Below are 23,788 nucleotides of genomic sequence, written 5' to 3' on the forward strand. Positions count from 1 at the left end.
GCTGCCCAACATGTCGTTTGATAATTTTGTCCAATTAAAACTGTTTTTGATTCTGGTCGAATGAATCTCGTCTAATATTTGTTGTAACTGAAATAAATATCACAGATTCCAGAGTTTTCAATATAGAACCTGATATTTAACACGTGTGCTGTTTGTATCAAAGTGTGCTGTTTTACGTTACCGTTAAAACATTGCTCTTAAGATGGGCCGGACAGGTCATTTATATGTTTATTTATTTTACCTTTTCGTTATTTGATAAACAAACACTTATTTAAAAATAAAAATCATTGCACAAATGATCGTTCCTTTGTGCCAGCTCGTTCGCGATGACCCATCACTAGTTTTGACAAGAATGGGGAGGGAAGAACCCATGGAGGAGTGTGTGTGTTGAGGAGAAGGAGGAGGAGGAGGAGGAGGAAGAAGAAGAAGAGAGGTCAGACTGTAATAAGCATCACGACGAGGAAGGCTGACTGTGTTCCTTTCATCCGTATTTGCTTTGATCAAATCGTCCGTTTCGCGTTCAGTCGACTGGCTCGCCAGCTTTTCGTCGCGAATGAAACGTTAGCTTTAGCCCGAGCGTAGTCGTGCCATTTTTGTTGTTGTTTTTGTGGAGGAGAAAAGTTTTGAGATGAGGAGTCAACAGCAGCTAAGTCGATGGCGACCAACGAAGAAGACGCGCTGATCACGTACGAGTCGTAGTTGAAGTTAGCTAGCTGTGTTACGACTAAATGATGCCCGGGTTGGTGGAATCTAAAAGGGGGCTGTCACTCTAGCCAGCTCGCCTGTTTGTTTAACGAGAGAGGCTGCCGCTTCAACAAAGCTACTTGGCGACCACAGTCTCCATTATTACCCCGAGCGAGGCACGGCTGTTAGTCGCGGGGCGCGCAGGTGTCTTTCGAACAAAATGGCAGGGTACAGTAGCATGCTACCAAAGCGACGCTTTGTAGCGGGATAGGGCCAAGCCATCCCCAGCCAGGCTGCACCGCAAAGGGGGTCGTTCACGCCGAGCTTAACGCGGCTTCGTGTCTACTGTTTGCTGTCGAAAGAAGCCAGAGGGGGGGAGACGACCCAGCAAGCCTGATGACACTGGACAACATGAAGCCCGAGAGAGGTAGGTTGAACACCTCTCGAAAGAACATGATGTCACCGTGTTACCTTATATGTGTTTAGAATAGTTTCCAAGAGACGTGATGATGATGTCACTGTGTTGCTTGGCTGTTTTCATGGACACCCATTTCTGCTGATCCATGTCAGCTTATTTGTTTTTTCTTTGCCTTTTTTGTGTGTGTGTGTGTGCAAGCCCTTCTGCTGGGCAACCTGTTTCCATGTCTGCAGCAGTGGTTAGGGTGAAACCGGGACAAGTGAGGGGACACCCTGTTTGTGATTATGTGAATTCCACCCAAGCGCTCATTTGGTGACAGCGTCTGCATTCTTGATCATGAAAACTCTGCATTTAGTGATTGATTGTACTCCAGTGACAGTGCCGTGATGAGATTAGCTGCAGTCAATCACTTGGCGGCCCTGTGTGTTTTGATGAGGTTATAAAAGGCACACGGTTTGTGTTGGTGACATGCAGCTCTGCTGTCACACTGACTTGTAATCCCGTTTGAGGGCTTCTTTTGTACGGAAGGAGATGATGTGACAAAGAAAATAAATAGAAAGGGTTCTAGGTTAATTATAGCCTCCTATATAATGCAGCTTTGCATGCTGGGTCAACTGTGATGAACAGTAAGATGGCGATAGCGGCTGTTATTTGCCACCGTGATGACCACGAATGATTGAATGATAGTGAGATGCATTTTACTAGTAAGATGAAACTGCACTAGTTTACTGAATTGGGCAGGACCGAAACTAGGGATGAGTCAGTAATGATAGCAGCCTTTTTTAAAGATTTCAGGTACTTTTAAAATCTCCCGATACCAGGTGCGGATACTCATGGCCTAAAAGAAGTCTGGCATCGAGTAAGTTCTCTTTTTGCAGCAGTTTGACACATCAGTGCATCATCATCATCCGCATCAGAAAGAAAGGTCTTTGTTTGTAATTTTTGTCATTGTGTCAAATGAAATGTTGTGTACAAAACTCAATAACGGTGTGTACTCGGTGTGAATCATACTGGTTGGTATCCATCTGAAAAAATGATGTAGAACATCCCTAGCCGAAACAACGAATCCAATAACTTAAGCAATTCAATCAGAACATTTTTACACATAGCTTGTTCAATTCAATGCAAGGCTCAATTTTACCTCCAACAAATAATTGGGAAAAAAATAATGCTTCTGACTTGCTGTGAAAAAAACCAACACACACTTCTGACTTGCTGAGCCAGCACCATGACCTTTTTTACAATTGAATAGAATATTAATGAGGGAGTCACCACATGCAGAAACCCCACCCGCATGGATTCTCCAAGGAGGAGATACCAAAGGTATCGGTCTTTTGGGATGCACAACGGCCATCGTTGAGACGCCTTTGTTGGCCAACAAGTCATTAAGCGGAAACTCCCTCATTAATATTCCCTTCAGTTGCAAAAAGGTAGTGGGTTCACCCCTGTGGTCAAGGGGAACTGTTTGTTCTTTGCTGTGGGCCAAATTGAGTTCCGATGGAATGGGTCTGTGAAGGGAGATACGTGGTGTCGGGTTTAGAGAAGGTCTTTCTACCTTCACCTAGATAGCTTCTTTCACTCCTTCAAGCCATCTGATGTTTACTTCATCATCAGTGTAGACATCCGAGTGTTGAGGTAGCCCGTGTGTGTTGTTCCATTTGCCTGCTGAGTGGTTATTTCCGTTCCCCTATTTATGTATTTGCGCATTACTCACTGCACCTGTGATTGATTCAACGCCCCGTGAACGTTCATTAGAAAGTATTGTCCTGTCCCGACAGGTGGTCAAGGATCGACGCAGCCCGCGGCGCACCTTCTATTGCTTTGCTGAACAAACAGTCATAAAAGAAACGTGTAATTAAGGCTGTCGTAAATACATTTTTGGCCAATCGATGATCCTATCGGTTATTCCGTTGATTGCTTGGGGAATCGTCAGGCCTTCTTTTAAAGTTTCAAGCTCTCAAAAGTCACAGATACTACAGTGTAGTTTTTTTTTTTTTGCTTGGTGAGCGTTCAGACTTAAATCCGGGTTTATTTCCGGTTCATTCTCATCATCTGGGCATGAAACATGAAAATGTAATCATTGTCATGTAAATCAATATGCCTTAAGGCCTGTTTGCAAATGTTGCCCTTTTAAGGGCTCCAAAATGCTGTTGTCATGTAAACTAATGGGCATGTTTTCAGTTTCGAATGTTGGCCTTTGAACGGCTCCAAACTGCCGTTTTCATGCAAACAAGCGGCAATGTTTTGCCTTTCAAATGTTGGCAGTTTAAGGCTCGAAAGAGCTGTTGTCGTGTATATACATGTCCATGTTTTCAGTCAAAACTGTAGCAGTACAAACGGGCTCCCTCAGGGCTGCGCTTCGCCCGTCCGTCGTGGACGATCACCGTGTCATCTTGGCACGTCGCTGGCTGCCGTGTTCCAATTAGGACAGCCTGTGCCAGTAGATGCCGGCCCACGGTGGTAAGTCTACGCCACGGCTAGCAGTCAGCTGTTGTTAATTTAGAACATGCCGTACTCTTCCCATGCGGGTGAACTCGGTCGTGATGCTCAGACGCCCTTCTCTTGTCTGTACCCCTTGACCGGCCGCCGTTGCTCACAAAAAAAGCACTGCGTTGTTTGATTAGCATGAAGGAGGAGTGCAGAGTAGGACCTCTCACTCTGGGGCACTGATTTGAGCCACCCTAGGCAGTGTTAGGATGGAGGGGGACGTGTCTGGACTTGTCCAGAAGTGTGCCTCACCATTTGTTGTTAAAAAGGAAGATTGTTGCTATATTTAGAAAATAGCTGCTAACCTGTCTGTATTCATTTGAATTTCAACTCATTGTTTTTTTTAAAAGGCTACTAAAATCCCTAATTTGTACCGCGAGACTCTTCAGTGAGCATTTAAAGGTGTGTTGTGCTGTTCTTTGGATTTTTGGGGGATGCAATTCTAACAAATGACAACGACCTAAATGGATGGACCTGGCTGCTTCTGCACATCTGCAGACTTGTGTAAAATACTACTCGGTCCTCTTCTGTCAGATATTAAGGTTATTGCTATTACATGGAGATATAGTTCAGCTGATCTTGCAGGATATTCCCTGCGGTTGACCTCCCTTGGAGCAAAAGCTTGGTCCACAAAAAAGCAAGCAGTGTCACGCATTAGCAGGCGCACTTTTGGGAAAGGTATTTGAGATTGTTCCAAAGTAAGCAAGCTAGAAAAGAAGAACATGTGTGTAAGTTGCTTTACATAAACAAAATACATTTCACCATGGTCAAAGTTCATTTTCAAATACATGCATGTCTATCTCCTTAAAGGCATGTGGGGAAATGAGTTGCATGAAAACAGGATAGAACCATTTGGTCTCAATTCCCCAAAGTATTCATGGAACAGAAACAACACTGCATATTACCAAGAATGACATCCTGAATGCTTTGAGACTGTTTTTCTAAAAAGAGGAACTGAACTGGTCAAGGTAAAGGGAATCATTGAATCTCCCATCTGCCAACAAGTGCTGAGCCACAAACTGTAAAAGATGAAGATTTTATATTTCAACATGAATAGATCCAGATCTAATGTCCATGAAAATGGGAGCAAAGTCAAACCAATCCAAAATGTGAACAAACAATCTCAATTTGTTCCAAGATTTTGCAGCAGGTCTCTGCATGTTGCGGGCCTCGCTTAAGTTACTCAGGGCACAACATGAGCTCTTATGCCGTGCTAACTGGAGTCATCTGACCCTCCTGTTTTGCTGCGGGTTGAGCGATGAGTCAGGTCAGTGTGGGAGTGTGCCTTCAACAGTTTGCTCCTAAGAACCACTGCAGCTCGACCGGCCGCTGTTTACACGGCGCATAAAGAAAACCCCAGACTGCTTGAATCACTTACTGGAGAAGAGGCTTTGGCCTGCTAGATCTCAAAACCTCCTCAGCCAAAGTACCAGTAGGCTTGACACTGTGTACAAGCCCCGTCTGACACAGTTGGAACTGTCACTGCATTTTTCTTTTTTTTTTAACTTGGTGCGACACAAGTATACTAGGCTGTGTCCATCATTGTAAGGCAGACCAGCAGAACAACATCAATCTGTGTCAAAAATACTTAAAGCAAGTCACAGAACCTTCTCTTTTCAACTCTGCCATTCTTGTGAGTATGTTGACATCACACAAGCTTCTTATTCTTATGTTTTGGAACTCAAGAAGCCTTACTTGGGTGTGAAGCCAAACGCTAAGACAGAACCAGCCTGGTTTTGATTGATTTAATATTCTGAGAGCGTTTTGATGACATCTCGTGACGGCAGTTTTCGCTTTTTTTTTGTGCAGACACATTTCTTGGAACATGTTTAGGGGACACATCTTGAAAAGTAAAACGATCTAGATCAGTTCTGTGTGAATGTGGTCCAGCTGGTCAGATGGCACTCATCTCTGTTTGTTGTGTTTGTATGGCGATGCCTTCTGCTTTGGACCGTTAGACAGCCCACCCCCCACCCGCACCCGACTCCACTCCTTTGCCTACCTTCTGTCCTCCCCTCGGCCAGATTACAGCTGCCCTGAGATGTCCCAGACTCATGCAAGCGGATCAGCGACTCTGCACTCTCGCTGACAAAGAGCCCCAGATAACACAGAGTGACGTGCACAGCACCTGTCTCGTCCCGTATTGTTTGGGCCGGCTCCTCCGGTGGTGATTTATCCCGCAACAGGAGGCAACTACAACAGGTGTTGAAGGCGTCTTTTCCTGCAAAGATTTCCGCTTTGCTATTGATGAACAGCAGGAGCTTCAGGCAACACAGGCCGTTTGACCGCTATTCCCGAATGTAGCTTCACCTAACGAAAACATTTTGCACTGTGAAATTCACATAAGACCATTTTAACTGAAACGCTGCCATCGATGTGCAATTTTATGGTCTCGCTCATCTCAAAGGCGGAAAAATGCTTTTACGGGCACTGCAAGAGCCTAATGAAGGTCAATCCTGGGCCAGCGTTTATCCCTGACGCTGTTGTGACAAGTTCGATGTTAAGTCGCCGAGCCGTGCGTCGTCGCCACCGCAAGGGATTGGACCTCCCAGTCTTCCCAGTGCGCTAATCGCTTGCGGAATAATGGGACATCTTATGCTTCGTGACGATGTGCACAAGCTAAGTGCTCAATGTTAGCGGTGGACTGGTTAAGGCTGAAAGTACCAGCATGGGTCATCTTTCTGCTGCCAGCTTGCCAACGCTTGTCTTGTGATGTCATCGCTATACAGCAGGATGAGCCATCTGGACTTTGCGGTTTATTTTCAAGGTGTGGAGCGGCTGTTGCCTAATGATTTTAAGGTTTTGGTGTTTTTAGGTTTGTCTTTGGAATGGTTTTTATGTGTTTGTCAAGTTTGCTAGCTGGGAAAAAAATGTAAATAGACATTTCTGTTGAGTAGAACAAGGTTACATTATTTCAAATTGACAAATTAATTATGATTCAGTGACTGGTTTGGGTCATTTCAGAAAAAAGGCAACAATGTTGATCATTGTTTTCCAAATTAAAAGCAGATTTTTAATTGTATTTTCCAGCACAGACCTGATTAGAAAACAGAAAACATTTGTATTTAAAAAGAATTCACCCGCTACTGAGAAAGAACATGTAACCATTTATGTCTTACTTTTATCTTAGGAGGATATCGTGGCATACTAAGTTTATAAACAAGGCCAGACTTGTGCAACACTGCCCTTATTAGTTTCTTGGAATGTCCCTTTCCGCCTCTATCATTTTGTCCTACTGCTTATTTTTTGTTTTTGCACATGGTAGTTTGAACTTTGAAGGGATAGGGTCGGAAAGGCGATTGGAGGTTTTTTTTGGGGGGGGGGGGTCTTGTTCTCACGAAAGAGCAAACATCTCTTTGGTGACCAAAAATGCAGCAGCACAGGAAGGGCACTTACTTATCCTTGTCCTAATTATAATTAATAAGGCAAAATCTAAAACTGGCAGTTCATTATCTGTTTTTGTTGTCTCCCAGTGTGACCATGTAGCTCTTCTCACAGCAGAATCATGGTTACACGGTTAACAGAGGGCACCTCGGGGACTCGTTTTGGAAGCCTTGAGCGCATTGTTTATTAACAACAGTACATTTGAAACCGCCATCCCCTTAACACTTGTTCATTCACACCAATCTCGTCAAGTCAGGCAAACCGATCGGCCGGGGCATTTTTTGGGAGACACCGACGCTGTAGATCTTCATCTTCGCACCAGTTTAGCTGACAGTAAGTCTATCCTGTTCTACGAGGTTAATGTTCTTTTTTTTTTTCCCCCTGTACTCAGCTGATTTTTATTGGTCAGTTTTTTCCTTTTATCCTTTGATAGCACTTTAGTAATAGGTGCTCTAAATTGTTCAATAAATTTTGTAGTTGCCAGGAGAAGGCTAGCTCAGTGGTACCTTAACTTGCGAGTTTATTTTGTTGCGTGGCGGAGCTCGTGTCTAAGGTAGCCGGCAACCGCTATCGCATGTGTCGATTCCACCAGTGACACACTTTCCTTACAGCCTCCTGAGCGACGTTGCTCGGATTGCTTCGCTCTCCCCTTTCCAGAAGTTGGCATGAGAAGCGGCGGCGAGGTCATAGGCCCATGCGTTCACGCTTGAGGTTGGCTCTGGTTACAAGCCCGTGTGTCCCACTGCCCCAGTGTTTTGAACACACCATCAAACCTGCTGCTGCTGCCTCCACCAGGGACGCAAACAGCATAGAAAACTCTTCCACGTTTTCATCCTAATAATACTTGGATGTGATTTTCATGGAATATTTGTTTGAGATAATTCTGCATGATGGGGACAAGTAATCCTTCTGTGCTCTTTATCTTTCTTCGCTTGCTTCTTATTCACGTTGCATAATATAACTTGGGACTCTCACCCCATTAAGTGCTTTTGAGACTCTGAGTAATGCGTCTTGCAAGGACTTCAAGGTCATAATGTCAGATTCACACCACAATGATGGTCACAGTTAATGAGAGGATGTGGAAAAAGTGAATGTCATAATCATTGTGCATACAGGCCATTTGTAAGTAACGTTTTACCATTCTTAAATTTATACAAGATTACTTCTAAGCATCAAGTCTAAAAATGTTTAAAATAGTTTGTCAGTCAGCGACAATTGCTTTCAATTTGCGTGTTAAATCTTTGCACAAAATTGGAAATACCTTTACACCGTCACCATCACATCTCGGTTTTGACACAACGGCTCACGGTGGAAAATTATTTTGTTGACGTAATTTTCCAATTCAGCGTCGGTGCCGTTAATACAGAACTGTGACGTGCAGAGAGTTGGAAAATGTTACTGACAGTTTAAGTGTGTCATCCTGGTTACTGAGCAGCAGCTCTTTTGAATAATTGGTGCCTTCAAGTCTCTTAAGCAGTTGCCATGCCGGTTGACAACCAAAAAGGGCCGACATGGCAATGACATCCGTGTAGACTCTGCAGCCACTCATGCCTACTGTGTGTTTGGCCACTGCCTAAATAGGCTAAATTCCTTCGATTCCCACCGGGATTACAAAAATATTAACTGGAAACATTCAGGCTTTTGTTTTGAGGTCACTCTGGGAGAGTGCGGAACTCCACGACAAGTTGATCCTGTTGGGTGAAATGTGGAAACCTAACACACTTGCTTAACCTTAAAAAGGCAGCCTTTGTTTGGACTTTTGTCTTCATGTCATTCTCAACTGTTGATTCTGGACACGTTTAAGTGGATATATTTGAACGTCCTCAGAAAAGATCCTCTGAGTTAAATTACAGGTTTTAACTGTTTAATTATGAGTGTAGCTTTTTTGGTCGCCCTTGACCTAAACCAGATTAGCACTGTCTGGTTTGAACAGGAGACGACAGCCGACTTTTTCCACATCAGCCGAGTTTTGTCTGTTCTCTCGTGAAAACTTGTATTTTTCTCCCCTGCGAGTGACTTATGGTTCATTTGTCATGTGACCTCAGTAGCGTGTGTTTTATTGCTCAGCTGACAAACAACTGCTGATTGTGCCTAACAATTGCAGGCGGGTGTGAGAGAGGACAAAGTGTGTGTGTGTGTGCACAGAGAACAATGGCAGCTGAGTTGACAAAACAGAGGAAGGGTTCTCCTCAGCTGGAACTGTACTCGGAGCTCCTAAACCAATCAGAGCTTGTTGCTATGAGTGCTCCAAATCTGCCCCTTTGTATTGCAGCGTGGGAGCGAGGTAAACGCACTCGTGTCCCGAGTTAATGGTTTTGAAGTGGCATTTGTGCAAATGAAACAGCAGCCGCTGCCAAACTTGACAGACTTTGAGCCTTCTGCTACCAACTCGTAGTTGACAAAGTGAATTTGTTGAGATTTTGCTGGATGACGTTTGAATCCACTTTATTCCTTAGGGATCTCATATAGGAACTATTATGGAAGCGACTTCTTGTAATATAATGGAATTTGCGGTGAGAAATATTATGTTTGTTTCTTGGAGCAGTTTATTTGACCATTTTTTTGTTTTTCTTTTCTAAATGAAGCATTTAAAAATGTCTTGTATAGCTTGATAACGTATTGGCGGTTGTACTAACAACCAGACGTTTGACAATTCACCCGGGTCGACTGTAACGACAAGTCTCGGGCTGGGCATGTCACTTTGCTTGTAGGCCGCACTTCCACTTCCATTGTTTTAATTGCTTCGGCACTAAGCGGACGAAAACAGGAAAGGTGAGCTCGAAGATGACGTCTTGTTATGCAACGTTGAACAGGGTGGAGGGCAGCTCCTGCAGTCAAACCGCACAAAGGAGAAGATGCACTCTGACCGATGAGGACATTTTTTGACGAGCCGCCCAAACTAATCGACGTGCTGTAATCACTTCAGTACAATTGTTTGTGGAGCGCAGCCTTTAGCCACAACACAACCCGGGCCTCGGCCGCCCTTAAACGCTCAATCCGCCGCTGTCAGTTACACAGATTCAAACATGCGCTTTTCATTTCCACTCCTTTAATCACCGTGATGGGAGTGTTTAACGCAACGTCCCTGTTGCCGTGGTAACATCCATTTTTGCCCTCAGGTTATTAATCGTGTGACCGCTGATGACTGCCCCCCGCTTGTGTTCAAGTCAGTTAGTATTCGCGAGCTCCTCTTTTATGTCAAGACGAGAAAAGGAAAAGCGCTGTCGAGCATCGCCACAGGGGAAACTCTGATAATTGTTTAAAGTAAAATATATTCAGCAGTATTTAAAACTTCTTTTACTTCATAAAAAGCACATTTCTGACCAGATGTACTTTGTCAGTTGTAAGGCTCCAAAGAAGCCTTTTTTCCACAACTTTTAAGTGGGTTCCATGTGACTTATATGTATGACGTGCTTTCATCTCAGAGGGTCAAGAATTATAGCACACTTTGCAGACTCTATTTTTTTGTCTGGCTGACCTCTTTTTAAATTGGGTATCCCTGTTTTATGCAAATTCATAAGTATTTTGTATCCCCTTGAATGTGGCTTTGACATTCAGATTGCAAGTTTTAGCCAGCTAGCCGCTAGTAATAAATGGTTTATTGTTGTTCCGCATAAATGAATTTAATTTGGAGAGGAAGGGCGGAGCCTGCACGCATCCCAGACAGTTATCAGAGCAGCGTGCTTTGAAATCAAGAGTTAGAAGGGGGGGAAATCGTGAGAGCTACAAAGTTGTCTATATTTATCACACCAGGGGCTGCAGTAAGAAGATTTGGCATGGAAGCACTGTCAGGGTAATCTCCCACTCTGCTTCTCTATGTTCTTTAAGAGATATGATATGGATGCATCTATGATTATGTCACACTAGACGAATGATGGTCAAGCTTTGTTTGGGTTTCGACCACTAAAGATGCTTCGAATTCTGATTCCGATTGTGTTGTTTGTAGTGTTGCTTTGGTGATGGTGCACGACTACCCGGACAATCAACGTCTGAGCTCCTTCTTTGTATGCAAAGCTAGATAAATGTCCCGATGCAGCACCTGGAGGAATTAGAATTGCAAAAAGATAAGATTGATTGCATGCGAAAAGCCAATATTGTAAGAATCATTTGACCCTGCCTGTAAAAGCCAGCAGGAAACGACGGTTTTCGAGTTTGCTGTTTTGTATGATCGACACAGAAAGGAGGCATCAAGTCACCCAGCCAATTCTCCCCTCTTCGTATCAGATTTCTTGACTTGCAATTTTTAGTTGACATGAAAGTTGGTAGACCGATGGATGGCACTAAATTGTGAAGAATTTTGCCGATACCATCAAATGTGGGTGGAGCATGATGTCAAAGTTTGATGAAGTCCCGGTTTGTACCATTTTGCGCTTCCTTTTGTATCAACACTGGCCGAAGAAGCTTTGTTATTCGCCACCACTTTATTTGAATGAACCACGTGTCAGCAACCAGATTGATTGTCTATCGGTCAACATCCGGTCAGTGATCACAGCCGTTGATTGTTTTTGTTCACGCAAATTGCCATTTTCCTTTCTTTTCGAAATGTCCAAAATAGGCAATGATTTCTCCCCCAGCATCAGCTCAGAGCTTTCTTCTTCTTCTTCTCTCTCTTTGCGATCATCGCTCCCCGACCGCACGTTATTATCAGTACTGTGCAGCCCTTTGATTCGAGCAGATGCAGTGCAGTTAAGCCCCGACAGTGCTTTTGACTTTGATCGTGTGCTGGCGAGACTTGGAGCTGCTGCTGCTCTCGGTGTCATTTGAATGAAACGTGCTCATGAACAAAAAAGAGATCTCAACCGAGCGGAATGGGAGTCTTCTCTAAGCAAGATTCAAATTAGCTGGGAGTGTAGAGTGAGCAGTATTGTGTGCAGCAGCTTACCCAATAAAGAACAGGACAATTGTTTGTCCTCCCTGCTTGGATTAATGAGCCAGTTTGTATCAAAGCGTGCGAGTGCTTGCGTGTCTTCTATCGTCCCATCTGTTTCTGTTAAAATAGAAACGCCGTTGTGTTCAAAATTTTTGGATTATTTGCCTGGTTTTGTAACAAAGCATCACGTTTGCCTTCTTCAGCGATGACAAATTGCCCGACAGTGTGCACCGCTGCCGTGTTGGCTCTAAATAACGTGTTAGCTACCAAAGCTGACCCCCGCTCACCATCCTGGAGGACATTTTCCATCCCACATAGTAACTGCACTGATCTGCTGCTGGCCAGCCCGGCCGGTGACACGAAGACAGCGGAGAGGTGCGTGTTTGCGTCGTGGCCAAAGAGGCCCATTTACAGGCAGGACTCCAGCTCACACTTGGTGGCAGGCGGTCACAGCCTCTAATAATAAGAAGCCCTAATCTAAATCTGACCTGTTACGCAATTCGTATTTGCCTCGTGGAAACAAACGGCGGAGAGGTCGCGGGCACGTGGGAATGGCAAGGCTCAAGTGTTGCTGTGTGCCGTTGTATAATCCGCATCTGTAGCAGGATGCGTTTATCCAAGCCTCTTACCATCAGTTCGCAATGGTACAATTGGGAACAATAAAGACCCAGCGTTAGCTTGATGTGAAGCTAGCATGACGCATTAGCCGCATTCACATCAGAGTCTTAGAAGAAAGTCCCGGATTAAACCGGCTTGATTTTTTACACATAACCTAGCGAGGATATTGTCTATGAAGTCCTACAATCACGTTGAAGCCATAAAGCAAGCAAACTGATACTTCCCCCTATGACATAAGAAATGTGGAGAAATAGGGCTTTGTGACTGGTTATTGAGTTGAGACGTTACTCTTTAGTCTGTTTTGACTATACAGACATGCTGCTGACGGACATCAATGCAACTGCTAAATGCGAACATGATAAACCAAAGACGTGGCCATAAAGTTCAGTTGCCGTGTCCAATTGATCAAGGGTCCAAATTAACGGGATCAATTCAAACTCATTGAAATGTGCTCGTATGAAAGCACCATGGTACCCTTCAAAATGTTGGTAATCGAATCAAACTGTGCCGTCTAGTGGAAATCTACTTTGAGGAGTGTGATCTAGATTAGACCACACTCACATGGACAAAGACCAAAAAAAGAGAAAACTGACTTAATGATACTCAAAGTAGTTCCACACCTCGAGTATAGGCCGGTTACACATTATAGAGATAATAACACTGTTTTGGGTCATGGGCCATTGGGTACAAGAGGCCTACTGCTGAACATTGAACCCTGCAAAGGCTTAATCATTCATAAATAATGTGGATTATTTCATCAATCTGCCAATGCCGAGTTACACAAACCGCATAACAAAGAGAGGTGCCTTTTTCAACTGTAAATATCTCCGTATAGCGTTGAGCACAGCTCTCTCTTTATGTCTAACGGGAGCTTTCCCGCCAATCTGTCTCTTTGTGCTGTCCTGCATCCCGATCACCTCCCATCCAGCCTCCCTTCAAGATGTGTGTGCCTTTGTTTGTGTGTGTGTACGCGTGTAGGCTTCAACAGAATGCTCTATTCAAGCATGACGCCCCCTAAAGAATGACAGCGCTCATGTATGCGCACGCTGGGCCTCTTTTCCCCCAAACCTTCCATCACTAACAATTTGCCCAGCTCCGTGTGAGTATGAACGCCTGCCTCAAAGAGTGTGTTTGTGTGTCACTGTGCCCGTATTTGTTAGTATTCATGGGTGTTTTTGTAACACGCACGCCTTCGGGGTAGCAATGTGCATGCACCCAAGAATGTGTCCTCCTGAAAAGCCGCAATCCGACACCAACTGGTGCCCTGTGCGTGTGTTTACGTGGTTATTGTTCTTTTTCTTTTTTATCGCCATTGATCATATCAGCCGCCATCATTGATATTCCGATGCGTCATTTGTCGCTTGCATCATGGAGCGGTACCTTTAGCCCGAATACCCATAGTAGGATGGATGGTAACGGCCCACTCGTGTGGCTGCAGTCAGCGTAAATGTAGAGGAGTTGATGGACTGTCACCTCCAGCTCTGACCTATGTCGTACATTACCGCAGCTTCCGTCTTTGTTTTATACCCTCATCATTGGGCTCTCATTAAAGGCGTTTCGATTCAAGCGAACCATCGAAGCGCTCTAGCAGCTGCTGAAAAGAACAACCCCCCCTCCCCTCCAGAGCGACCCACCGCCATCCCCTCCTTCGTATGTTTTGTGTTGGACTGCGCCTTGTTCCATGTGCAGCAGCAGCCGCTCAGAAGCGTGGAGGAGGAGTTCCCCCCACAGGAATGTGTGTGTGACACACACACACACAGAATGCTTAGGACATTGTGAGAGTCTCTCTCAGCTTGCAAAATGATCCTGTGGGTGTATCGTATATATATGGGTAAATAATTCCATACTCAAGAAATGAAAAATATGTACTTAATTTTTCTTAATCGGCCAAAGCAACACTGGTGTTAATTTGCCTCGTCTACAGATTTGACTATAGCAAGAGGGCTGTCTTATCATGAGTAGTGGGGCAATGATGAATCGATTAATCGACGACCAATTCAATTTTTTTTTAAAATGAATTTAGCATTAATTTTACCCATAGTTACTTAAATGAAATCAAGAGTCAATTCTTTTCTAACAACTACATCAAGATATATGATATGTTTATTTATGGTGGCTTCCATGCTATAGAAAGAGAACATAAATTGAAACAACATAGCATAATATGGCACCATCTGTGAATAGTCATTAGAATTTTAAAGAAAAAAAAAGATTAACGTAAATAAAATTAAATTTTTTTAAAAATCTTAGCTCATTCATCAGATCATGCAGTTCGGGAGCAAAATGTACAAAACAAATGCCTGCATTGTTTGACAGGTGACAAATGTTCAAACCTTGGCAGCGATCTGCACTTCCTGAGTGCTCTTGTTCAAATTGAGGCTGCGGTCCAGCCAGATCTGAAAGTATGTCTTCTACGCCTTTCCATATCGTAATGAGAGACACCGGATGTTGGTTGTTTGCCTCTTTACAAATGTTACATTGATAACAGCGCTGAAGACAGTAACAGTGGTGCATTGACTGGCGTGTAAATGGGACAGCTGGAAGGATGGAGCAGCTCATTCAAAATGCAGATGCTGCCGACCCCCTTCATCGCTGGGCGCCAGATTTCTTCATAAGCCTCAGAGGCGGACCTTGCGTGTGGTAGATATCCGACCATTTTATAGACAATCTCCACGTGAAGGAGGAAGCTGCGGCTTGTCAGCTGGCCTCATGTGGGACTCATGAGCTTCCTCCCCGAGCTCCTCAACTTCTAAAAATACATCAGACTCATCTTGGTTTGACTGGTTGACATGCTAACAAAAAAGAGCTGCTTGCTGTCAATTAGCGGTATGACAATATCTATCCATAGATTTTCTGAACCGCTCATCCTCACAAAGGTCACTGGCATGCTGGAGCCTATCCCAGCGATCTTGGGGCAGTAGGCGGGGTACAACCTGAACCGGTCACCAGCCAATCACAGGGCACAAACAGCCATTCATTTGATAACAAAGTCATTGTTAGACTCGTAGTTGTTTCCTAACGGTTCAGAACTGACAGCACAACCCAGCTGGACGTTATTTGGTGAAAGGATGCTTATTTTGCGGTTTTGTGTCTGTGTCTGTGAGGGAGGCAGCAGACGGTGGTGACATCAGCCCTGACACTCAGCTGACATGGAAGGTCTAAATATATTCCCTTTTGAAGCCACCAAAGTGGAAATGTTGTGTCACGCCACACTGTAGGAACAAGAAGTGGTTTAGTTAAACATAAAAGAGTCACAAGAATGAGACTTGCCAACCAAATCCAAACACATTAGCAATGGGATATTTTTGTCAATATCTTCCAAATGCGCAATCCATGTTAGGTCTGGTTTGAGTGCTGCACACAAAGGGGCTCTTGGGCTGGAAGGGATCGGACATACATTTCAAGGCTATAAATTGTGCTCTAGCCACCTTTGCAGCTGGAAGGATACGATTCAATCAAGAAATGTGACAATGCTGACCCGGCCGCTTCCTGTGCTCCATCTAGATGCGACAGAGGAGTTCTTCGAGTATGACGCGGAGGAGTTCCTGGTGTTCCTGACCCTGCTCATCACAGAGGGGCGGACGCCGGAATATTCGGTGAAGGGCAGGACCGAGGGGCTGCACTGTCCGCCCGCCCAGTCGGCCATGCCGCCTCTTCTCAAGCACGAATGCAACGATAAACTGCCGCAGGTAGAACAACTGCATTCCTGCCATGAATTGTCTTTTTTATTTGAAATCTCATAAATGTCCCTCGCTGCATCTTAGTGGAGTTTTGAGAACAATCGCAATTAATCAAGACCACCAAGCGGGCCTCCGAGTCTCTCTTTCTGGAGCCCCATCTGCTTTGCCCCCCCCCCCCCCCCCCCCCATACACACTGTCATGTGACCTCGTGTTGACACTTACTAATGATTACCCACTCTCCACCTTTGTCCATGTCAAAAGTGTCAGCAGGCGCGGCGGACCCGCTCGGAGGTGATCCTGCTTTGGAGGAACAGTATCCCCATCATGATCGAGGTCATGCTCCTGCCCGACTGTTGCTATGGCGACGAGTGCCCACCGAGCGACCCCATCAGTGACCCGGTCATCAAACAAGATGCACTGCTATTGGAGAGATGGACTTTGCAGCCAGTTCCAAGGCAGTAAGAGCAAACTTGCATTTTGTCATATAGTGGCTGGGTGCATTCATCTCATTTTGCTTACACCTATATAAAACATTTACTGTTAAAAGTGATGACAGGAATTTAAATGAATAAAGACAACCGCATTCTTTCTCAATAAATACTTTGGTACCCACCGGGTTAATTAGCCTGGAAAGCTGACCCACTTTTGTGCGTAGTTTGGTTGGAAGAAGTCGTGAACACGCATCCCTGAAGAGTTTTTCATTAACCCAACACAATGACACATTTCCACCATTTTAATTTGTCCCCCCCTTCCTCTTTAAATAGAAGCGGGGACCGTTTCATTGAGGAGAAGACTTTGCTGTTGGCCGTGCGCTCGTACGTTTTCTTCTCGCAGCTCAGCGCCTGGCTCAGTGCCTCCCATGGAATCGTGCCCAGAAACATCTTGTACAGGTTAGATTCCACACGATGCAATATGTTGACACCGGCGGGCATGGAATGTCTTGGCATAAGTGTATTTTCTAATTTGAGACTAACACTTGATTTCTTTTGAAACAGAATCAGTGCTGCCGATGAGGACATGGTGTGGCAGTTCTCCCAGCCGCCATCCGAACACATTTTCCCCGTCCCTAACGTGTCTCAGAGCGTCGCGCTGCAAGTCCGCGTCCAGTCGCTGCCCCGCCAGCCCACCTATCCCACCTTGGCCTGCAGCATCCACACCGGCCTTCCCCCGCTCTACAGCAAGACCCACAGCCTCAACCCGAATCTCAACAGCCATGGTGGCCTGCCCACCCTCCGAAAAAGCCAGGAGCCCAGCAAAGAGAACCTCCACCACAGCTCCAACATGTACAACAAGAGCTCCAGCTCCATGTCGGGCCTCCTTCCCAACGGAATGCCCATCCCCAATCTTCCCATCAACAATATTCCCATTAACAGCCTTCCGCACACGACGACAGCACCACCTTACGTCAAAAAGAACCAGGACCCTGGTGAAAACCACGCGTATCAGAACGGAGAGCTTCCCCAGGTCAACGTCGCCCAAAGTCAGGACTCGCCGCTGTTCCGCCGATCCTCCCGCTCGCCCACACCATCGCGCTCCCATTCTCCTTCCCCGCTCCCAGGGAAGTGGTTTTACTCCTCCCTCAACGGTTCATCGGAGCCGTCGCCGTTGGAAGATTACGGGTGCAGCACCAACAGCGGCGACAGGTCAAAAGCTCCTCTCCCCGAGCCGCTCCGAGCCTTGAAGAGTTTCTCTTTGGCCGAGCCCGCCCGCTGTCCCTCACCGCGGCCCGCGGCGAACGAAACCAATCCCCTCATCGGCTCTCTGTTACAGGAGAGACAGGAAGTTATAGCCCGCATCGCACAGCGGCTCAACTTCTGCGACCCCACGGCACCGCCGCTCCCCCCGGCCCTTTTTGCCACAGACAACCCCCCCAAAGCCACGTGGGGCAGTAGCCATGACGACATAGCCGCCAGTAAGACCAAAGAGCCAGAGGTACCACCCTACGAGTGTGTGGGACATGCTTGGCCTTCCCCTTTCCACACACCCTCCACCAGCACATCTTTCCAGAAGCGGGAGACGTCCTCCCCGAAACCTGCGGCCTGCAGGAAGCTGAGGCTGACCGAGACGAGAGATGAGCGCGCTGAGAAGGAGCGAGACCGGGAGAGAGAGAAACGCGGCGAGAAAGAGCCAGAGGGCTCCCTCATCGCTCAGGCAGTGCACGACATTACTCGACTCATCCAGGAAAGACTGTCCGTCCCCTCGCTGTCGCCTACCCACAGCAGGTGTGGCAGCCCTCTGCGCCATACGCACACAACAACGGTCACGCACACCATCCGCACGTACACGCAGCCCGCACACGTCCCAGACACCTCGCCTGATTGCTACACCAATGGCCACAACCACGAACCTTGCAGGGGCCAACACGCCGCCGCCCCACACACGCCTCTTTGCACAAGCAAACCCCGGCCTGACCCGGGGACCGATTGCCATTCTCCTCGGGCCCGAAATGGCGCCCGTTTTACACTTGAAGAACCTTCACTCAGAGGCCAGCTGCACGCTGGTCCGCGTTTACAAACTCCCACCCAGGAAAAGCTCACTGTCCACACAGCCAGCAGTCATGTTTTCCCTCCCTCGCTCGAGAACGGGCTTAGAAGTGCCCCGCCCCCCAGTCAGACCTGCAAAGGAACCACCTTCAGCTGTAACGCAATCAAAAACAACAGCAAGCCTCAGTCGCCCACACGGGCGACCGCGTCGGCCCAGGATGAGAACCAAACTCCTAGACAGTCTCCAGACCTGACTCCCCCTCCTACTGTCCTGGTAAGAATTGTCATGCTGTAAACTCAGTTGCAAGACTGTCAATCATACTAGTGATCCCATTCGTAATGCATGTGACACGTGAAAATTGGGAACATGCAAGAAAATATGGCTTGAGAGTACCGGTACCATTCTTTGTGAGTGTTTATGACCGTGACCAGGCAGGACAAATGTGGACATAAAAAATGATGCGTGGTGCTCGAGGGCATGTTTTCAAAGACGATGCAGCTTTACTCTACCAGGTGCTTTAACCTCTGCTTCTTTCACTCTCCAGCGAACTCACGGACCTTCTCCCCTGGGGCCCTGCAACGGCTGGAGGAAGCAGAATCGCCACTCGTTAGATACCACGGCGACCAAAGCCTTCCACCCATGCACGGGCCTACCCTTGCTCTCCAGCCCTGTACGAAATCACACACATACTCACACCGCACTGGCAAAAGTTTTAATGACTCAACACACGGAGACTTTTTAGCCACGGATGAAGCACCAGCAGTTGCAGTGCGTGCGCATGTGTCTTAACACCGCTCTCAGTAGCCATCTGTGATGTTGGTTACTCACAATGCAATCATCATGAAGGAGCCTTTGAAGTATCTTGCGAGGCAACTGTGTAGTTAGCTGATGGATGAGCACGCACTCGAACAGTAAGGCAGCATGATTCACTCAAACGGCAGTAGCCGTGAGACACATTACAGCGATGCCCCTTCTCATTCAGACCTCATCACTAAAATGTACACACAGAGGGAACGCAGCTATATTTGCATTAAATCATCGTTATGGCAGCGTACTTATGTATCGTGTCCTGTGTGTCTCCGGCAGGTTCCTCAGAGGAGAAACCAATCTGGCTACTTTGACGTGGACACCGCTCTAGTTGGCTGTAAGGGTTTACCCTGGGCCGCTGGGAAAAGGTACCCCTCAGATTTTCAAACCTCTTCACTTTTGTGCACATCAAAATGGCAGCCAGAACAAAACTCTGCGAGCTCAGCAGCAGCAGCAACTGCCTACTCGCTGCGCGTGTGGGCGGTGTGCTCCGTGCCACTTTCTATGCAGCAGCTACTTGCAAAGTTTATTCTCCCAAGCTTGAAATCAGTCAACACTAATGATTTGTGTAGCTTTCGTTATTTTTCCATTATCTGGAGAGCATGTATATCGATGTATGGGTTTCTTTCACCTCAGCAGTTTTGCCTCAGAATGCGTGTTTCGAGATCACCTTAAAATTCCTTCATGGAGTGAACAGGTCAATCAAGTGTACGTGCGTACGTGTGTGTGTGAAACCCTCAGGGTGTGCCCTAAGAGAGACGAGGACGCAGATGACGCTCAGCAGCTGTTCAGTGCAAGTGCTCCACTTGCCAGTCTCAGTCTACTCGGAAACTTTGAGGTACAGTACCAACAGCACTCGGTGTATGCTCTTGCAATAACTCCCAATAATTCATTCAAGAAGATATCGTGCATTTATAGTCACAATTTCCCAACCGTATATTTTTGGAGATTTCACACTTGATTCGTTGATCGTGGGTTTGTGCGAGGCAGGCAAGTGGCGAGCATATGGATACAAAATCATTGTTGGGCGTCGCAATCTGTGGTGTAAAATATGTGTTTGATGTGACAATTAATGGTGTCCTCAAAATGGACTCTTGCAGGAATGTGTGTTAAACTACCGCCTGGAGCCTTTAGGGACTGTGGAAGGTTTCACGGCCGAAGTAGGTGCCAGCGGGTCTTTCTGCCCCAGTCACCTGACCTTACCCGTGGACGTGTCATTCTACAGCGTCTCCGATGACAACGCCCCCTCACCTTATATGGTAAACAATAGAATAGAATAGATCTTTATTGTCATTGTCACACATGTACAACGAAATTTAAAAAGTGCCAACCGATCAGTGCATAAAATAAATAGAATAAAAAGATAAAAAAATACAAGCTAAAAACCCACAGAAGAACATACACAGACATAATAATTTTTTTTAAAGCGGCATTTAATGTGACTACCGCTGTAGGGTAAAAACTGTTGGCGAGTCTGCTAGCAGTGTTGATTTATATTGGTGGAGTATACTGCAGCGTCACTATTTTATATTTATGACTTTGTTGTGCTCTGAACATGATATATTATACCTTGACAATAAAGCTTTTCCTTAGGAAGTCATAAAATATGCCTATTCTAAAGGAATCTTGTGTGTTTCGTGCACAGGGTGTGATCAACCTGGAGTCGCTGGGGAAAAGGGGCTACCGAGTACCTCCATCAGGAACCATTCAAGTGGTAATAATGTCGTTTAAGTACTGTACTGGGTGATGGTGGGGGGGGGTCATAATACATCAGCATAATGTTTTCAAAGTGATTACAAAGCAATGTCGAGACTAAGGCAAGTCAGGTCGTTGGAGACCCCTAGTGGCAGTGTCTCAAGCTAAGCTTTGTCTTTCATCATATTAGTTGGACAAATTTAATAATTTACTTCCACACCAGAAAAAAATGTTTTCACGAAAACCCATAAATAATGTAACATTGTTTGCAAACTTTATGTGCAACTTTTTTATGTAGGACTCCCCAATGATCTGAACTGGTAATAATTGCTTCGTTTTGTTTCGCGGGAGCCAATTAAGTCTTTTTTTTAAATATAACATATGACCTTGTTGTCTGAAATAGTTCTTCTGATTTGGCAACCATACGCTTTTGTAAATTAGCAGCTTTTCAAACTTATGAGTGAATTATTTAGAGCCCTTTTTGCTCCCCTGGGTTCTTCCTATGGACAATTTTACAGCTTTGTGGTAACGGGTTTTGAGTCAATTTTCTGCTCCCAGTGCACAAGTAAGTTCCAGAAATTCTGATGAATTTGGTGTAGAAAAGCCCATCAAACACCTTTGGGATGAACTAGAACGGAGATTGTGAGCCAGCAGATTCTCTCTCAGGTCCACAAAATCCCTGCAGAGACACTCCAACATTTGAAAGGCTTCTTATGAGTGGGACACTTCTAACTTCAAAAGGCAGAGAACCAACCTCATTTTTCTTCCATATTCCCTTTGTGTCAGCACAGTGGCTACTAGGCGTTCTGATTCTTTTGTCCACATAGTGTGACTTTTTAGTCCTGAAATAATATTTCAGCACGCTGTGTAATTTACTGTATGTCTCACACAATGTTCTGCGCTTACCTCAGACCTTATTCAACCCGAACAAGACGGTGGTGAAGATGTTTGTAGTGATGTACGACCTACGAGCCATGCCAGCGGGACACCAGACCTTTCTACGCCAGAGGACGTTCTCCGTCCCCGTCAGGCGGGACTCCAACCATCAGATCAACAGGAAGCCTCTCAGTTTGGGCCAGGCACGCACTCTGCGCTACCTCGTTCATCTGAGGTCAGGAGCCTTTGACATTGCCTGACAATGATTGTTATCGGTATGTGGCTAATCTTCGCTTTTTTTGCCAACTAGGTTCCAGAGCTCAAAGTCTGGGAAGATCTACCTCCACAGGGACATCCGTCTGCTGTTTTCCAGGAAGTCCATGGAGGTGGACAGCGGTGCTGCCTACGAGCTGCAGTCGTTCACCGAATCCCCCATCGACCCGCCGTTCTCGCCCCGCTGCTGACGCTCCACTAACTCCCCAATCCAATCGCCGCCCTCCCTTCTCCACCTGGCAGGCCATAGCCGCACCTCCATGCCAGCCATGAGTCATTCATTGTGTCAGCCTGTGACTTGTATTGGAAGAGAGATTGAAGGACAGCAGATGATGGAGTGCAGCCCCTTGTGGGACACTTGCCAGAATGGAATTCTTTGTCGACTTGCATGAACTTTGTTGAGACTCACAGCTGGAGTGTGCAAGGTTTTGAGATCCTGCTAGAAAATGCCTTATAATATTTAAAAGGAATTCTTGATGTTTGTGTATCCCCCCCAACCTCCTGCGTCTGGCGGGAGAGTCGAGACCAATGATTGTCCCCAGGACCAGTTGGACTCGATAATTCAGCACAGTTTGTGCACCAGTTCCTAAACAGGATTGTTGATTTGGACCTCATTGTGACATGGCAAATACATGTTGAACCTCAGTTACTTGACAAATGCAATACATGGCCTTTTGAAAGAGGAAAAAAACTTTGCTTGTTTTCACGCAGCTTTTTTAAAGGTAAAGTAAGCCTAATTTGGACTCACTAGCCTCTTTCACACCGACCGCTTGGTTATAAAGGCAAAGTTATGTTATGACAATTTTGCGGCGTCTGTGTAAAAGAGGCTAATGATTCCCGAGCTTGAAGAAGCAGCAGCTGTGTCGGGTAGTGGAGAAGAAGTGGGCAGTGGCAAACCGCTTTCCCATTATCCCCCCCCATCCCACCCCCACCAAAAACAAACCCCACAAAAGGACCACCATTGACCATGCAATCGCACTGAATTAAAGTGAACTGATCATTACAGAAATCATCAAGAAATGCACTGTGGATTAGTTTTTTTCCCATGTCCAAACTGGAAAAGAAAGTGAAAAATAATCGTCATATTTCTTTTTGTACTGTTACAAAAACCACTTTGTTGGAAGTGTTGCAATAGAGAAAGAGTAAAATTAGTTTTTAAGTGTTTACTTTCAGTTTCCCTAACCATCCTGTTTATTTAATATTTAAATTAATATTTCAGTTTCTATTTGTGATGTCTGTCATGCCAAGATGATTTAGTGTAAACTGTATATCATAGTATTTTTGACATTAATATTCAAATCTAAAAAATATATCTATCTTCTAAAGCAATCTTTATATTGGCTCTGTCTGTCATTTTTTGCAAAGAGATTTATAAGTCTGATAGAAGCCATCATAACGATCTTGACATTTTCATCATTTTCTTTATACTGATTTAAGAATATGCATTATTAATTTCACCCTCATAAATCCAATACTTAAAATGAGCTTGTAGGAGAATAAAGCTAAAGTCA

The 23,788-nt window shown here is 45.6% G+C and overlaps 1 protein-coding gene across 3 annotated transcripts; it reads left to right on the plus strand.

Annotated features, from left to right (window-relative positions):
- The first annotated feature begins 358 nt into the window (after nt 1-358).
- fam214a (family with sequence similarity 214 member A) lies at nt 359-23,612 on the plus strand. Of its 3 annotated transcripts, none has more exons than XM_037247467.1 (12): nt 359-1,111; nt 15,966-16,150; nt 16,404-16,600; nt 16,907-17,032; nt 17,138-18,899; nt 19,171-19,296; nt 19,713-19,801; nt 20,175-20,271; nt 20,534-20,692; nt 21,079-21,147; nt 22,040-22,239; nt 22,315-23,612. In XM_037247467.1, exons 1-12 carry the CDS (start codon nt 1,081-1,083, stop codon nt 22,466-22,468), a joined length of 3,195 nt encoding a protein of 1,064 aa, XP_037103362.1. In that variant the 5' UTR covers nt 359-1,080; the 3' UTR covers nt 22,469-23,612. The 3 variants fall into 3 exon arrangements, with proteins under 3 accessions (XP_037103362.1, XP_037103363.1, XP_037103364.1); XM_037247468.1 differs by lacking the exon at nt 359-1,111 and adding an exon at nt 3,443-3,562; XM_037247469.1 differs by lacking the exon at nt 359-1,111 and adding an exon at nt 7,186-7,306.
- The last annotated feature ends 176 nt before the right edge of the window (nt 23,613-23,788 follow it).

The sequence above is a fragment of the Syngnathus acus genome, chromosome 3 (assembly GCF_901709675.1).
Source record: "Syngnathus acus chromosome 3, fSynAcu1.2, whole genome shotgun sequence".
Lineage (NCBI taxonomy): Eukaryota > Metazoa > Chordata > Actinopteri > Syngnathiformes > Syngnathidae > Syngnathus > Syngnathus acus.

What these genes read in the sequence shown, in the direction of transcription:
- fam214a (XM_037247467.1), top strand. Translation starts at nt 1,081, where the DNA reads ATGACACTGGACAACATGAAGCCCGAGAGAG. An exon ending in GCAACGATAAACTGCCGCAG is followed by an intron (nt 16,151 to 16,403) that starts GTAGAACAACTG and finishes CCATGTCAAAAG; the next exon opens with TGTCAGCAGGCGCGGCGGAC. An exon ending in CATCAGGAACCATTCAAGTG is followed by an intron (nt 21,148 to 22,039) that starts GTAATAATGTCG and finishes CGCTTACCTCAG; the next exon opens with ACCTTATTCAACCCGAACAA.